This window comes from Nesoenas mayeri (genome assembly GCF_963082525.1).
Source record: "Nesoenas mayeri genome assembly, chromosome: 2".
Lineage (NCBI taxonomy): Eukaryota > Metazoa > Chordata > Aves > Columbiformes > Columbidae > Nesoenas > Nesoenas mayeri.
Genome location: NC_137543.1, coordinates 159,155,980 through 159,173,496, shown reverse-complemented (window position 1 = coordinate 159,173,496; position 17,517 = coordinate 159,155,980). Strand labels below are relative to the sequence as shown.

The 17,517-nt window shown below is 43.9% G+C and overlaps 1 protein-coding gene across 1 annotated transcript in view; it reads right to left on the bottom strand.

Moving 5' to 3' along the window:
• Positions 1-17,517, bottom strand: part of PLCD1 (phospholipase C delta 1) — a gene marked incomplete at both ends in the record, with an annotated part of 46,143 nt that overhangs the window by 9,794 nt on the left and 18,832 nt on the right. The window contains 5 exons of the mRNA XM_080340146.1: positions 6,063-6,212; positions 7,274-7,418; positions 9,133-9,334; positions 11,078-11,381; positions 15,240-15,369. Coding sequence (XP_080196272.1) covers positions 6,063-6,212; positions 7,274-7,418; positions 9,133-9,334; positions 11,078-11,381; positions 15,240-15,369 — 931 coding nt within the window. The remainder of the gene's footprint in view (positions 1-6,062; positions 6,213-7,273; positions 7,419-9,132; positions 9,335-11,077; positions 11,382-15,239; positions 15,370-17,517) is intronic.

Genomic DNA, 17,517 nt, shown 5'->3' with positions numbered 1-17,517 from the left:
TATCCCCCCTCTTTCTCAGTGACACCCTGTATTTGTCCTTTCCACAACAGCAAAAGCAACGTTCTCAAATTACAGGACTGTGGAAAATCAAGGGTATGATATAAATCAACACCCTTTGTGGGCACTAGCAAATTGCATCATGACTTTACAGAGCCCAACCCAGCTCCTCACAACCCAGCTAAGTTGTGGATGCAGCTTGTTTTGAGCTGAAATCAGACACCGGCACTCGAGGCAGCAGCCAAGAGCATATTTCTTCAGCTACCACAAATTATCTGTTTACACTGGGGCACTTTCCCTGTCACTCAAAAGCTGCACAGAGGCTGCTGGAAGGAATGGACAAGTGACTGGGAATAAAAGACTCAAAGGAGCAGTTGGAGTGTCATAGTGTCTCCCTCCCCTCGCCGAGACCATCCTCATCCTCCCAGCTCCTCAGTCCTCTTCCAGGCGGAGCTGTGTCCTGCTTCTTCACATCCATGGTTGGGGGATGCGTCAGCTCATCTTCAGAGCCTCACTTCAGTCTGCTACTCGCACGTCTCTAACCACCCTCCCTCCCTCCCTCCATATCCAGCTCTTCCCTGTCCTTCCACAACACTCACCGGTAAAAGGTGAAATCCAGCTCTGCCAACACTTTGACTGGATGAGCCTGGAGGGATTGCACTGATGACACAGGGAGGGGAGCAAACAACTCTCTCTTGTCCTTCACAGGCTGCAAAGAGCGTCCTGCTATATATTATTTTCTGCCTCTGCTTTCTAATGTCCCAGAAGAAACCTTACCACAGCTCACAGCTCAACAGTAGAGAAATAGGGATAAGGTATTTGGGGCAGGTTGCTTAATTCTTAATTACCAGTAGGGCTACTAGCCCTTTTTAAGCTTGCCCAGTTCAGGACAGCTTGTCCAGCAAGTGGGAGGTATAATTTCTGGCACAGCCCCATCCTAGATGGCTGAAGAACATCAGCAATGAAGGCAAAGCAATGCAGCCTCCACCTCTTCTCCTCACCTCAGCCCATACCACTGCTACCAGTGGGTCTTCACTGCTGCTTTTATCCCATCTAGACTGTGATTACTCTGGGAAACCCTGAATTTGCTGCAGATGTTCCCCATAGGCATAGGGGCACTGGTCAGCCCAGACTGTGTCATATGGGACACTCCACAGGACAATTACAGTGGTCTTCTTTGGCCTTGAAATCTAAGAGGCTGGCTCCCATCTGGAGTCCTGTTGCAGACATTTAGCATCCCCTTGTGCAGGTGACATCTGCCACACCTACAAGAAAGCAGTCCATGTGCCACCGAACTCCAGAGGAGATACGTTAGCTTATTGGTCCACAATGAGGGGCAAGATTCACCTCAAACCAGAGCACTTCCAACTCCATTTTCTGCAGAAAGTGCTATTCTATAGTAGCATTGCACTGAATACGCCCTGCAGAAGCTGCCAATTGCAAACATTGTCTTCATTTATTATAGAATCATAGAATCATGCCGGTTGGAACGGACCATCAAGATCATAGAGTCCAACCATAACCTAACTCCAGCACTAAACCATCTAGTATACAGGTATTAGGAAGACAAGTCATAAATTTGAGTGCTTATTTTCTTTAGCAAGGTTTTAAATAGGGCGATACACACAGACACACACGCATGCACTTGTTTCATCTCTCTTGGTTCCACTTCATGTGATATTAAGTATTTTTAGCCTGAGGCAAAAGACACTCAGCCCATCAGTTCAGCTCTGTTGAGCAGATCCCTTGCTTAGGAAGAAGAATTAGCTGAAATATTCCATAAATATTCTCCAAGTAGACCATAAAGATATTCCAGCTGCCTGTGACAAGCCCTAGGAAGAATACAACCTAAGAAAACGTGAAAGGCTACAAGGACACTGGACTATACTGAGAACATAAAGTGGAATAGATGCCCTGTAAATTGAATTGCCTTAGTTCTCCACAAATGGAGCTCCCCTGCTCTCTCACCTTTTCTGCTGCATGCTGAACAAGCTCAGCTCTGCAAATAAAATGGTTCTGACATATGGATTTTCTTCCTTTAGGAGTCTGTGAATTGGGATGTCGCAACCAAGAGTACTGTTGATTTTATCAGGAGTAAAGCTGTAAAGAGCAGAGAGTTTTCAAAGATGTGCGTACACGTGTTTGTCCTACCTGAAAGTTTCTTGCTTCTGTTAGGAACCTGAGAGCTGTGACAAAGTCTGACTTCCAGTTTTCTCCTCAGTGGAAGATTTGTAAAGTGATCCACCTCATCAAACTTTCCATGCCTCCAACACCTCCTTTAGAGTCAACAGAGAGAACTAAACACTCCCAGGGTGTGATTTTTCTTGTCTATTTGGACAAACACTTACGACGAGGTGGAGCACACCTCCAGCGCCTTGTTTGTATTAACTACTTCTCAAAAGGAGCCCAGAGTGAAGTGCTCACCTACACGGATATGCAGGTTTGAGCACTGCCACCTTACATCCTGCTCTCTGGATGAAGACATCCATCTCCCCAGGTTTCTGAGAAGCTGTGAGGATTAACATGTTCACATTCACCAGGAGACGTGCAGACCAGATGCACTAATTGATATCACATCTCCATCTGTGTGTGACTTTCAGCCTGGCTGCAAACTGAAATGTTGCAGGGCTTAACAATGAGTGGCACCAGAGGATGAAGAGGATCTCCAGAAATGGGGAAAAAACACATTATCAAAGGAGGTTTTGAGAGACTGAAGGAAACTGAGCTCAAGAACTTCAGCTAAGAAGATGCACTGCAGGCAAGGCTGACACAGGCTGGACTAACCTTGGAGAAAGGCACAAAAGGCCAAGGGTTTTGAAGATACTTTCAAACTGAGTGTATGATGGAAGTGGTCGAGGCACCATCCCTGGAGGTGTTTAAAAGACACATAGATGAGCTTCTTAGGGACATGGTTTAGAGGTGGACTTGGCAGTGTTAGGCTAATGTTTGGACTAGATGATCTTAAAGGTCTTTTCCAACAAAAACAATTCTATGATTCTATGCAAAAGAAACCCTCCTGGGCAGATGGCTCCCAGGGTCCACTGCTGACTTAGAAACCCGTGACTGAACCTAGTCTGGACTTAGCTGAGACAAATCCAGAGGTGTTCACTGCCTTGCTGTGAGCACAGGGCAGAGCATGTCAGCCACCCTGCTAGTTGGATGAGTTGTGCTGAGCCCTGCCTCGCCACCACTATCCTGGAAGTGGTTCCTGAGCCACGTGGCTCAAAATTATGTCAAATGGGGGGACCAGACACGACAATAGACAGGACTGATGGGACAGATGGTGGGACAGTGGAGGTGTTCGATGGCAGAGGCCACTGCACTGGAGCTCCCTACTGGGCAGCTCATAGTCTTAAGGGTCACCTATCAAGACAGGTCTTTTAAATCCAAAGCTACTGTCATTGTGAACAAGAAAGCCCAGTAACAAAGAGCTGAAGGGGTGTCAGATATGCTTGATGCACCAAAGAGTTGCATGCACTGTTGACAGCTGGTTTAGTCTTGTTCCAGCGCTGGGTACTTGCAGCATTTCTGTCTGGGATGCAGGGAGATGGAGAAGGAGCCCTGGCAGGTCAGGGATGGGGCAGGAGGTCCCGCAACCCAGCAGCAGAGATTGGAGCAGCTTTTCCCTACAATCCTGGCACTGCCTGCAGCTTTTGTGTGGCTTTTGGCCTTTCATCCTATAGACCTTTAATTTACTATTGGGACCTAAAACCAGCAGCTTGAGGGAGAGATTTAGATGCTCTGTGTAGTCCAACACTGCTCCTGGATGGAGGTTAATAAATCAGATTTTTGCCCTGGGCTGTGGTATGAATCATTAGTGTGAATCCGAACTGCATTGCTCTTTCTTTAATTACTGACTGCCCTGCTAACACAATCTGCAGCAATCCTTTGCCTGTTTTCATTTACTGCCTTTCAGCCCTCTTCCCAGTGACAGATCACACCCTTTTTCTAACATAAAAAACATAACGTCATCCCGGGTTTCCCCACGCCAGCTTCACAAGGAAGTGGAAAATCCAATAAGTTTCTGCTTTGTTTTGTTCGGTTGTTTGGTTGGTTGGTTTTTCTTTTTTGTTTGGTTTGGTTTTTTGGTTTTGTTCTTTTTTCCCCAATGTTTCAGCTTCAATGGATTTTCCACCAAAAAAAAAAAATCAGCAGTTCAGCCCTTGGCACTCTCTTAGTTCACATTGGCATTTGTTCTCCCTTTAAACTAAATTGATACAATGGACCATATCAGCCCAAACCCATTCACTAAGGTAGATTCGGGATGTTTTGTTCCAGCTGGGGCCACATGTCCATCTGGGCAATAAGAACAGGAGGTTAGAAGAGCACAGGAATGGAAAAAAACATCTTTGGGAAGCTGGGGTCATTCCCTTACACCTACATGACACATTTCTTTCCCTGGTGTTTCTCCTTTCTGTCTTCATATCATTCCTTTGGTCACAAGGCAGTGTTTTGAAAAGCCAGCAGCAGCTTTCCTGGCCCTGCACTGGGGATAAATAGCAATCCAGGAGGTGACACTGAAGAATTTGATTTTTCCAACTCAATAACAACCTGCAGAGACCTGTCTCCATGCTGCGTGTATCCTCACCCTGAGAGAGTCACTTCTTAAATGGAGGCACCTCATCTGTGCCAGTGCAAAGGTCTTGCTGAAGCAGCAGCATTAAAAGTTATGATTCATCCTAATTTATTGCACTGGCGCCTGGGGACCAACCCAGAGCAGCTTCCCTCTCTTCTAGGCGTTGTATCAAGTGAGGCATGACACTCCCAAACAAAAGGGGAGAGTCAGAAAGGGAAAAGAGAAAAAGGGAGAGGGAAAACAAATATAGAAGATATTTTGGGTGGATCATTTTCCTCTCCTTTCTCCCCTGCTGAGCGCCAGATTTATCTCACCCACAAACTCCTTCCAGCTCTGGCTAGGCATTCTCATCCAATCTTTGGCAAATTACTTCTTTAGCAAAGAAAAGCAATTTAAAGGGAACTGCAGCTATCCACGCAAAAGTCTGTTTCTGTAAAGTGCTTAAGAGAAAAGAAAGAAAGCACAAACTCCAAGGGTGGAAACAGATTAATGCTTCATTTTGGCTTTAGTTTTGGAAACAACTTTTCCTGGTTTTTTTAATATATATCAAGATTCAATTTGCTATTTTTTCTAATTGTCAGCTGATGATTTAATAGTGGCGGTCCACTGTTGAGGGCTGTATAGCTCCTTCCCCCTGCAGGGTCCCAGCTCATCTCCCACCTTCATGGCTGCCCTGATACATGGAAATTGAAGAGACCTCTCTGTGCAACCTCCTGCCTGCCCGTGTCCTCCACAGACATCTCCATCCCCACCACACTAGGCCATTCTCAGTGGGAGGGCACTTTGTGTTTGATACAGTTTGGGCACTACTGGTTTTCCCCTTGAGTTTTGAGGGGTGAGCAATCACAGCTGCCCTTATAACCCTCATCGTGTCCTAATCAGCAGGCTGGGTCACCACAGTAGAGCACTCAAGGCATTAAAGGAGGAGGAAGGTGTGTACGACATTCCTCAGCACAGAGCAAAACATCTCACCTACCATGAAATCAGGCAGTGTCCAGTCTTGCTGGATTAAAACCACTTGTAGTCCCTCCTTGTGGTGTTAATCTTCCCTGCATGTGCAGCAACCTAATAGTGCTTCAGAAGAAGGTCACATTCAGCTTTGAGATGTGGAGAGCAGATACGAGACAGACCATCAGGATTCAGCTCCCCTGGGACAAGCCAGCAAAGCAACCTCCTGATGGGATGAAGGACATTCCTTGGTCTTGGTAAATGGACCAGGAATGTACTCAGTCTTGCAGGGATGTCTCCTCTGAGACATTAGACCACAAACAAGGAGCAACTGGCATTTTGTGCTGGATGTGCACAGGCTACTTCTAGATACTCCTGTTTCTTATTCCACCACTGCCCACAGACAATCTCTGTTCCTCAGCAAGTGCAGTTCCCACCAGTCCTCAGGTATATTGTCCGCTTTTTGGCATGCAGTAAGAAGACAGACCTCTCTCTTGTCCCACCCTTAGTAGGTAGAAAGTGCTGGAGTGGCCTTGCTTACCTCTGGAGAGGGGAACTGGGATTTGTTTCCATCGAGTGGAGCTACCAAGAGCATGTCCTCCAGGATCGTCGTCATGTGCTGAGCCATGACCTTCTGCTGCTCAACGCTGCAGTGGTTCTCCAGGGAGATGATGACAGGGTATGGCGAGGTCTAGAACAAGACAGCAACATACATCATCGGTGCATTCTGCAATTTCACCAGCCTATAGCAATTGATATAAACCTCAGTGCTGTTTTCTCTGGAAATGAGTGCATCAACGGTAGGGTCTAGTATTCTGGTAAAATGTGCATTCTGCTAAAATGGACAAATTTAACTGTGCGGTAGCTTCTCAGATCTCTTCTGATGCCTTCCAGAGATGATGATTCAATGGACAAGGCATCAGGCTGGGTCAGAATGCTTCCCACAGACTTGCTGGGGCACTGTGATGATGATCCCTGTGCCTCCATTCTCCACTTGCACTGTGGACCACAGCATCTTCCTACCTCAGAGGAAAGACTGAGAAGGGAGGCTTTGATTTTTGATTTTGCTCAAATCCCCAGGTGACATGAATCCTTCCTCCTCCATTCGTACACAGACCTGATCTGGTTCCTTGTGACCCCCTAGTCATTTTGTGTGCTGAAAGCATTGTCATTGTCACTGCTCTGTAGTCCCAAAGGAAACCTGATCCAAGCTCTCAGTTCCACTAAAAGAAAATAGCAGAAAGCCCAGTAAATCTGGACAGATCTAAGGGGTTCTGAAGGCTGCAGGCCCAGCACTGCCCTATAAGACTCCAGATTTGCTCTTTCCTTTTAAAGCAGAGTAGGAGCAGTTCCTTCACATCAGTCCCTCCAGAACACACGCACATGGGTTCCTCTGAACCAGGAATAGACCCTGAGACATCAAAGCCACACAAATCATGGGCTTGCTTGCATTTCCCACCAGTTACGCTGAAAATATCAGGCATTTTCATTGCCGTGGGGTCCAGAATGCAGATGAGCTCTTATAGATTCAAATGCATCCTCTGAAAGTGCTCTGCCTGTCCAGCAACTCCCAGGAATGGATCACTGCAAAAAGCAGAACACGGATGCCCAGACAGAAGGGCACGTCTTGTACCCATGAGAAATGCTAAGGTGAAGTCTTCATCACTTATGCTCTCTGCTGGAAGTGCAGAGACCTCCTACCAGTCTTGGATTGTGCAATATGAGAAATCTTAGAGGGTGCCTTGTCCTTACTTTGAAAGCATAGTTCTTGATGGCCTTAATGACATCACTGAAGAGGATCTTGGAGGTGAGAGTGTAGCCGTGATAAATTATGGGCTCCGAATTAGGGCCATCCCAGCAATCCAGTTCCACACAGCGGCAGCCTTTGGTGAGGGCTCTGGAAACAAAGAAGGGACCTGGTTGGGTTCCAAACCTTCTGTTCCATCGCAAAACGAGGGTGCAGTGGGCACACGTATTGCCTGGGAAGGCTGATGGGAAGTTTAGAGAGCAAGGGAGAAAAGAGGAGCTTGGAAAAATGGGAAAGCAGTTGGAGAAAGGATGGGATCAGGAGAGCTCAGAGTCAGCAAAGAATGCTCAAGGTTGAGCAATGAAAGCACAGTGGGATCTGAGAAACAAAGTGGTGAAAGTCCAAGGTAAGAATTATCCAAAGAGGAAGACATAGTGAGTGCCAGATAAGAAAGGACAGTCATGACTGTACCCCAAGTCTTTTCCCAAAGATGATGAAGATAAGAGAAAATCAAGAGTGGCTACATTAGAAGAAAGACAGAAAGACAGTCAGCCTTAGAACCCAGGCCACAAAGCATGAATGATGTTACTTCTTCATCTAGAACTGATAAGACGTAAGAAATGAATCCTCAGAGCTGTCAGGGTGGGAGCTGTGGGAATTTCACCAGAGCTGGGGAAGCTGCTGAGGGACAGTTTCCCAAACTGAGTCCACAGACTGAATCCCTAGGTGAAAATCCCACCTCTACATATCCATACTTTCATTTTCATTTATTTTAAAATGTAGGTTCCCCTTGTACAAACTTAACCACCTAGGAGGTGATCTTATATCTTCCTATATGTTTCAGATAACACAACTCCTTCAACTCATTGCAATAAGAATCATGGGAAAATTTTTTTACATCAAAAACATAATTCTGTAATTTTAAGATACTGTAAGAAGAATTCGAACAGACACCTAAAAGCAACCTGGGCCAGATTTCACTCTCTAGTCTTTTGAGCTTGTGACTCTGGACAGTTGTTCCTTGAGAATCAGATAAGTGATAAAGACAGAATTGCAGTCCTTACCTTGCTTAAAAAGAAACACTTTCTCACTTGATAAAAGTACAAAACATAGCAGATGTAAGGTGGTTGTGCAAGTTAGTAAAACCCCCTGCAAACATCTGGTTGTGAGACACTGAACAGCAGTCGGTCGTTAAAGGCAGAACTAGGCAACACCTAATGTTCTGTGCGGGGACACTGCGGGAGCATCTGAGCTGCTAAAGAAGGACCAGGCATAAGTCTTCTGATCACCCACACTGCTGCATTAGCTCGTACCCCACTTCTTTTTGGTCTCTTCATAATAAACCCCAGCATGGTTCTAGGGATAGCCAAGAGGCAGTATAGATCATAAACAGCAGGCATCATTTTGGCTCCTTCCAGTCCCAACATAGTCCTGCAGCTCTGCCCAAGCAATCTTTGCAGCTTGTAAGCTCCTGGCACTATCTCATGTCATATTCTGGGGAATACTACACACCCCCTCAGCATTACACTTTGAAAGCACCATGCTAGAGGGCTGCAATCCAGCCTCCACATGATGGCAGATATCTTAAACTACTTCCAAATGTAGTAATTATATATCTTATAGTCAGGTGGACACCACAGGAGGCCCAGCAGAGATTCAGGTCAAGGTGCTGTGAAAAGGGGGGCACAGCCAACCTGATTTAGAAACAGCTCACCCTGATATGAACATGGGCCAGTCCACATTACCTGGTCTTGAGGTGGGAGATTGCTTCTTGGTCCTCTTGCATCTAGAGATGCACCTTATATCATTAAGAAAGACGTCAACCTCTCACACACATATAAACACAAACATGCACATACATTACCTGATATAGGCTTCTGTGCTGCTTGGACCTGTGAGCTGATCTTCCATAAGATAGGTATTGTGTGAGGATGACACCAAGTAGTGACTGAGAGGTTGGGTCATGTCCTGGTAAACTTTACGGTGGGAGGAGTTGAATATATTTCCATCATCGGACAGCAGGTACATCAGGAAACCATCTTTGGTCATGGTGTTACCCCTCTTGGCTGCCAGATAAAACAGACAGAAACCTCATACTGAAAATCTGACACCACCGGTCTGTGACATCATCTTCAACATCAAGCCTGATGCTCTCCAGAGGATCCCAAATGCAAAATGTGTTCCCCAGGCATTCAGCTATTATAATAGTAAAGATATTGCTGCTATTGAGATGACAATGACAGCTTCATTTGCCTGAAAATGTTTTTAAAACCTCTTCACAAGTGTGGCTTTTTGCAATACTTACTGTCCTTTGATAACACCTTAAAATGTCAAAGACAGCACTTACCTCACCACTCTCTAGAGATCTACAGCATAAAAATCTCCATTTGAACATGTGAAGCTTTCTTCAAGCCAACAGAGAAGTTGTCAGATGTCTAAACATAGCCAGATAAATCCTGTATATGTCATCCGATGAATACACGATTTGCAAATAGTAAATGCAAAATCACCCAGCTCTGGGGAGAAATTGAGATCTTCCTATCCCAAGGGACTGAGATGGATTTCAGTCTAATCCCCAAATGTGACATCTGCAAAGCAGTGTCCCTCTCCGAAGAGGACAACGCATCAAGATAGTGCAAAACCAGCCTATTATCCTGAGTTGGGATGGAATGGGATGGGATGGGATGGGATGGGATGGAATGGAATGGAATGGAATGGAATGGAGTGGAGTGAAGTGGAATAGAATAGAATAGAATAGAATAGAATAGAATAGAATAGAATAGAATAGAATAGAATAGAATAGAATAGAATAGAATAGAATAGAATAGAATAGAATAGAATAGAATAGAATAGAATAGAATAGAATAATTTTGGTTGGAAGAGATCCTCAGGATCATTGAGTCCCACCATAACCTAACTCTAGCACTAAACCATGGCCCTAAGAACCTCATCTAAATGCTCTTTAATCCCCTCCAGGGATGGTGACTCCAGCACTGCCCTGGGCAGCCTGTTCCAATGCCTGACAAGCCTTTTCAGGAAGAAGTTTTTTCTAATATCCAATTTTTTTTCCTAATATCTAATCTAAACCTTCCTTCACGCAACTTGAGGCCATTTCCTCCTGTTCTGTCACTTGGTTCTCAGGAGAAGACACCAACCTCCTCCATGCTCCAACCTCCTTTCAGGTAGTTGTAGACAGCGACAAGGTCTGCCCTCAGCCTCCTTTTCTCAGGGCTAAACAGCCCAAATTCCCTCAACCATCTCCAGTTCCCCAGTTCCCTCAACTGAACACATGCTTCAGACTGGCAAATCACTTAATTTCTGAGCAGAAAGACAATTCTGTGATTGGTCTCCTAAACAGCTGTCACCTTCTTGGTCCTCTACTCAGAGATCTCATCACCTGATGGCTTTTCAGGTGCCCACATTCAAACACATTTGCCTCCATTCCTGCTTTTGGAGAAAGGAAATATTGCTACATTCTTAACCTTGTAAAGCCACATGAGGTTTTGACATTTGAATAAGCCATTGGAGTCTTTCCCTCAGAAGTTTCATCAGCCTCTGGCCAACTCTATATCAACCCCTCTACAGCTGCTTTGTGTACCCAAGTCAAAATTGAAGAGAAATATTTCCCAGGCTCTCCTGTGCCCTCCTCTCCTAGAGCTGCTAATACTCCCCTAGAAGACAGATGTTCTAGAAGCAGCCAAGAGGAGAAAATGAAAAACATGGATGCAGAAGAAAGCAGCAGCAAAGCAATTCATATTTCATCAAGAAAGCAAGATTTTGAATGAAACTAGCCAAGATTTCCAACCTACCTCTTTCATTGGGCTCGTATTTCTGAATTAAGGCAGGGGCAGCAACAACAGCATCTTCTTCTTGTTGCGTCTCATAGAGGAACCTCACCAGGTTCTGGCAGGACATGAACCCTGCTGCATCCGAGTACTTTTGGAAAATTGTATCTATTTCCTTCCTCTCTGTCAGTATTCTGTAAAATTCCTCTATCTCATCATCCTCCAGAGCCTCTGTTTTGGACTTGTCACAGTGCTGTAAACGTAGAGAGGAGAAGGAGTGAAAACCTTCTTTCCTTCTGGCATACGCCAGCCGTAATCTGCACCAGGGCTACACAACGCAGAACACAAAATAATTGGAAACAGTTACCGGCCGGTGAACGAGAAGCACTTGGTCAACGACAATGGTTCTCATTGACAAGGCCAACAGTCATATCATAGTTACAGTTATGAATATTTACTCATATTATCAATGTGTTGAAAAGCACCAGGCATGGCCTTGAGCTCCACTGCACTATGTACTGTGAAAACCACAAGTCAAAAGGACGGCTTTTGGCAGCCTAAGTACAAACCAAGGCTCAAGAGAAATGTAGCTCTTGATCTCAAGAGGTGGGGGAATATAGGAAAACAATCAATGCATCTTCAGCTATTGATAGTGTGGCCTAAAATCCAGTAAATAAAGTGAAAAGGGCCTTCTCCTTGATCTTAGTGAGTTTGAGCTCAGGCCTCAAGATACTGTCAAGACAAGTAGTAGGGCTAGTTGCAAAGATGGCATCAGAACTTGCTTAAAAAAAATCCTGATAAACATGTGCATGTTTAGGTATGAAAAAATCCCTCTTCCTATGGAATTTTCCTATTCTCATTCAAAAACCACCAAGTAACAAAATGTCCACAAAATTTGAAGTCAGATATCGGCTGCTCAAGGATTTGTAATTCAAATTCCTCGTGGTCCCATGTTCCTCTATGGTTTGAACTTTTCCATTAGATAACAGCTTTGACAAAGAACCACAGCCAAGAACTTGGCTGACCATGAAGATTAGAAGTTTAAGATACACACGTTAGTGCCCCCATGAAGTACAACATCTTTTCCAACAACAAATATTTCTCGTTCATTAAAAATATTCCTGGATTCAAATCTTCATCCGAAATTACAGTTTTTCTATGGCAAATCCTAATATGCATTTTGTTGTTTGTTCCTAGCAGAATTCTTCATGGAGAGGTGAACAGCTATTTTTCAGTCACCTCTGGGATGTAAACCTCTGCATCGTATATGGGCTGAGCAAAATAACCTACAATGGAAAGCAAGAACGTATCTCAGGGGAATCACTTAGGGGCAGGGAGAGTTATACCACTTCCAAGTGTTTTTCCCTGCAAATTTCAGCAATCAACCCACTTCTAGTTAATCTATTGTTATTATGATGATTCCCTCTCACTCAATATCTATATCAAGCAAACAGACCCTTAACAGTAGAGTCCTCATCTCATACAACCCACTCATATCTTACATTTCAGGTAAGTCTGAAAAATCTAATTTGGGTATGGACACCAAAACCCCTGCAGGACATGGCGTTACTTAGTTTTTGGCCTAAGAACCTCCAGACCTGAATGTGGAACAGAAAATGTGCTCCATGCCACTCAGAGGAGGTTGTGGCGCATCTCCTTTCACCCTTGGACAAGTTGCTATCAGTTACCATGACTTAGCTGACAGATGGTGACTTGTCAAACCAGAGGAATTAAATTGCTTTCCATCTTTAATCCCCTATGACAGACAGAGCTATTGTCCTGGGTTTTATGACCAAAATGCTTATCTCAGTTTAAGCAGTCATCATACTAATCTCAGCCTAACTCTGCTAATGATCTCAATGATGGCCCTGGTGGCTTTGGCAGTGCCCCAAGCAAGATGATAACGAGAAACTTTCATCCCCTGCAAATCCTCAACTGAAGTCCTGTACTAGCTGTTTATAGTGCACATATAAAACCAAATAAAATGATCATGATGCACAGCATTTCACAAACCAAATCGATATCAAAAATTTCAACTTGTCCTCATTTCAGAATCTGTTGGGTAGAAGCTATGGGCTCATCTGAGGGATGGGACAACCTGTGAAATGTACTACAGACAACTTCAAATTAGGATTGAGCCATCTGGGAATTCCCTTTTCCTTTCAGCCTTCCATGTGTATGTGGCTTTGGCAGATCTCACAAGCTAAGCTGAGCATGATGCTTGGCAATTAAAAAAGGAATATAAAGAGGGAAATCAACTGGTGGAGTCTGCAGGGATGTCATAAATTACAGACGTTCTTTTCCTTAAGACATGGAAAAATTATTATATTACTTCTAGAAAAATGGCACTATAAGTGATGCACCTTGGGAAGTTTTTTCATTAGTAGCTATTAAAGGTTGTGACGACAATAGGACAATAGCATTTGCATCATAGTCACATTCCAGGACAGATCAGATGTATGGTGTAAAAGTGAGCTCCTTCTGCTTGGGCTACAAAAGTTCCAAATCAGAAAGAGAATCTCAAGCCAAAATATTGTGTTTTACCTCACTTTTACAGATCATGAACCATGAGTTCTGAATGAACTTTGACCTGCCAGAAAAAGCCAGAACCTTCCTGAGGCACCAGAATGAATATTCAGGTTGAAATGAAGTCAGCAATTGGAGGAGCTTTGCACAGTTTCTGGTTGCATTGCAGATGTCTTACTCAGGTGTGTCTAAAACCTAGATGTGGGCACAGAGTTATGTGATGAAAAGCAAGAATAATGTGAGAATGTGCCCTGCAGCTCTCGCTTGAACCCTCGATCACCTTTCCTTCCTGTGACTAAATGAAGAACAACTCGCCAAGACAGAAAAGATCAGCCTTTTAATATGCTGTAATGTCTCTCAGTCCATCTAAGTTTAAGTAGTATGTAATCTGAAAAGGTAATTGCTTTAAGAGCAAGACAGGTTCTTCCTGGAGGCAACTCAGCCCAAAAGAAATCTGAATTAACCTCTGAAGAGTCTCTCTTTCCAGTGGCTATACAGGAAACTTATAACAATTACATGCTTAATGAGGGTACTTCAACCAGCTGCCTGCATTTAGATGCGTTGATCAGAGGTTTAGTAATTACTTGGAGTCCTTAAGCAAAAAGAGACTTGAACTTCATCAAGTTCCCACTCCTAGAGACCTCTTGTAACTACTGCAATAGCAAAAGAGGTTCATTGTATGAAAAAAAGACCGCACTTCTAAAAAAAGTTTAAAAATAGAAAGGTGTCTTTTCAGATGTTTGATGTTTGAAGTGATTTATCTGACAAATGTGAGATGAATCCTCTCGGATGAGGTGAATCTCATACTCCACAAAGCACAGATGAGGAAACTTGTACCTCCTTTTCGGGAAGGTCCTAATGACCAACTTTCCATGTTACTGCCCTGTACCCGAAACCACACACACGTTTACCACTGATCAGAAAAGGCATTTCTGAAACTACCCAGCCATGAACTCAAATCCTGCTTCAGAGAGGATGGAAGTTTGGAAATTATCCAGATGCTTTATCTCACCTCAGCAGGAAGGCTTCTTTAGAGAGAAACCAAAACCATCCCGTTTTTATCTTCTGCTAGGCTCAGTCAGCAAGCCAAATCCTGAGAATTTAAAAATGTATATCCGTGGCTGGATTAAATATGCCTTGAGGTATTAAATCAACCAGACTGAGCCAGGTTTGCATTCTGCATTGCTATTTATTGTAAATCTGGGGTGTTTTTTTTCCTAATTTGCACTTTCTTTTTATTTACACGTATCACTTAGCACCCTCCTCCTCTGAAAAGGTGAGGGTCTGGATACATAATGGTAACTAAACCAATTTCAGCCAGACTTGGACATTGACATGTGGCGTGGCACGCTGAACTCCTGAAACACCTGAGACTCAAAGTGCACTTGAACTTTTCCCTTTTTCTCATATTATCTATGCAACTCATCTTATGTGGATCCTGGCAATATTTGGCATCACAGGTAAAGAAAGGTCTTATTACACTTTCATCAAAAGCATTGTGCTGGTCTAACTTAGTGGGAATCTGCTGAGCACCAAAATCCAAGAGGCTTTGGTACAAGAAAAGATATTAGAAACGCACTTTAGCTTAGGTATCCCACCAAAGCTGAAAGCTGTGTTAGACCTGGACCTCAGCCAATAACAAATACTTTGATCTCATTACCTGGAAAATCTTCTTGGCATGATAGTCATCAACTTCAATGTTCACCTCTTTCAGGAAGTCCTTGAGCTCTTTCAAGCTCATCTTGTTGTCTTTGTTTTTATCAGCTTTCCGCAGGCACGTATGAATCCAGCTGCAGGATGATGTAAGGAAATCTCTCCAGGTCAATAGCCTACATACCACCCTTCTGCTGCCCATGGTTGGGGGGAAACCTCTTCTAAAGACCCTGAACCACCTCTCCAGCTGCCATAAATCAGTGTGCTACCACTGGACAGCTTACAGCATCTTACCTTCTGCTCTGAAAGAGCAAAATGGTGCTTTGACAGAATCAAAATGCTCTATAAAAGTGATGCAGGAGGAGCTGGATCAGCTCTCTTTACGCTCTCGGAGTCTCTGGCCACAGCCACATCACAAAACAGTCTTGATTTCTTTTTTTATGACAGAAAGTCCCTTCTGCTCCAGACTATTAAAAGAGGATAGAGAAGGGATGAAAAGACCTTCCAAGAGTGGTAAACTGATCATTGTAGACTTGACCAATATTCAGTATACCAAGCTGAACAGGGATTCTCCAAAAGAAGCATTAACGTTATTTTTTGGACTCACCTTCACCTTCTGTATTTATTTAGGGATTTCTACCTATGTGTCTTAAGAACTCTGTTGCAAGCAGAATCAAACCAAACTCTGTGGGTCTTGCCTTCCCCTTGTGAAATACATGGAATCTATTACTATATCACACTGTGCTAATAGCTGATAAGAGCTTGTTTTATAAAAACTTCAGTATATCTATGGATCTGGAGTAATTGCCAAAAAAATTAACTTTTTGATGTGATGTCAGTTAATTTGAACTGAATTTCCCATGTTCTTGAAGTCTCTTGGGAAAATAATGTTAGACAGTTGAGATATCTTGCAGTTTTAAACAAAACAAAACAACAACAACAACAAATTTGCATCAGGGAACTGTCTCTCTCTAATTTGCTTTAGTGCCAAATAAAGATCCTGAAAAATCTCCTCTTTTTCAATAGATAAAATGATGGAAGGAATAATTTGATCTCTGCTAATGTAACCTTCCACATCTTGCATAGGAAGCGTTGCTTCCAACTCATTCTAAAAGACTCGTTAAAAAAGTGCCCAGTCTGGATTTTGGGCAGAGCAAATGTCAGGATTAGCAAAAACCAGCTGAGGCATAGAGTACCACAGCATTTTAACTGGGCCTTTCAGAATAACCCCAAAAAAGGACGTTAACTCACAGCCTTAAGGGCTGTAGACATAAACCTGAAACAGAGTATTCGCCACAGCTATCGCTGCTTTCAAATACTTCTGAACTATGGAGATATGTGTAAACTGTTTGTAAGTATTGTTTGTCTCATGGGAAGTTGAACTTTGTGTCTTTAAGAATCTTGGCAGGTTCTAAGCAATGACCTCACACCGCATCTGTCTTAGCCTGGTAATATTAATATTCCCCTTCTTTAGGCATGGAAACTAAAATAACGAGAGGCTAACCGGAGACATTCAGTGCCAGGCTGGATGGAGCTCTGAGCAACCTGATCTGGTTGAAGATGTCCCTGCTCATGGCAGGGCAAGTGGACTAGATGAGCTCTGAAGGTCCAACCCAAACTAGTCTATGATTTCCCCAGGTCCCAAGGACACTCTAGGGCCCTGAAACAGGGTCTGGCTTTGACCAGAAAACCAAGTTTGAGTCATGAAGCTCCCATGCACAGAGGATGCTCTGCTGGGAGGACAACACCACCCACCTCAAGGTGGAGAACACCCTCTCCACCAGCCGTGCTCCAAAGAGCATCTGCTCAGCATGTCAACATGGTGCCAGTGGTGGTACCACCCATTCATATCTGATCCCCACACTTTGGGTCCCCTTCAGAGCCTTCCCTAAACATAACAGGCAGGACTAATGTACAACCCTAGCAAGCCAAGAGGAAACCCAGCCTGTTGTGGCCAGAGCTGAGCAGCAGGACTGGACAACACTGTGTGTAGAAGCTACTCTTGCTCTAACCACTGCAAAAAATCACTTTTTTTTTATAGTCTGATGTCATTTCCACTGATTCTGAGCACTCAGAGGTCATGCACATATCCAAAGTCAACTCTGGAAGGCAAGATGTGGGCAGTAAATGGCATCTACAAGAGATACAGACACCATTTTGCAGCCCTGGTTGTGGGTCTTCCTTTCACCTTACACGTCAATTTGGGCCTGAGTGGATTAGGAAAAAGCTGTTCCTATTCCTTTATACCCCCAGAGAGAGCCTGCTCCCTGCCTCTTGTTTTTAAA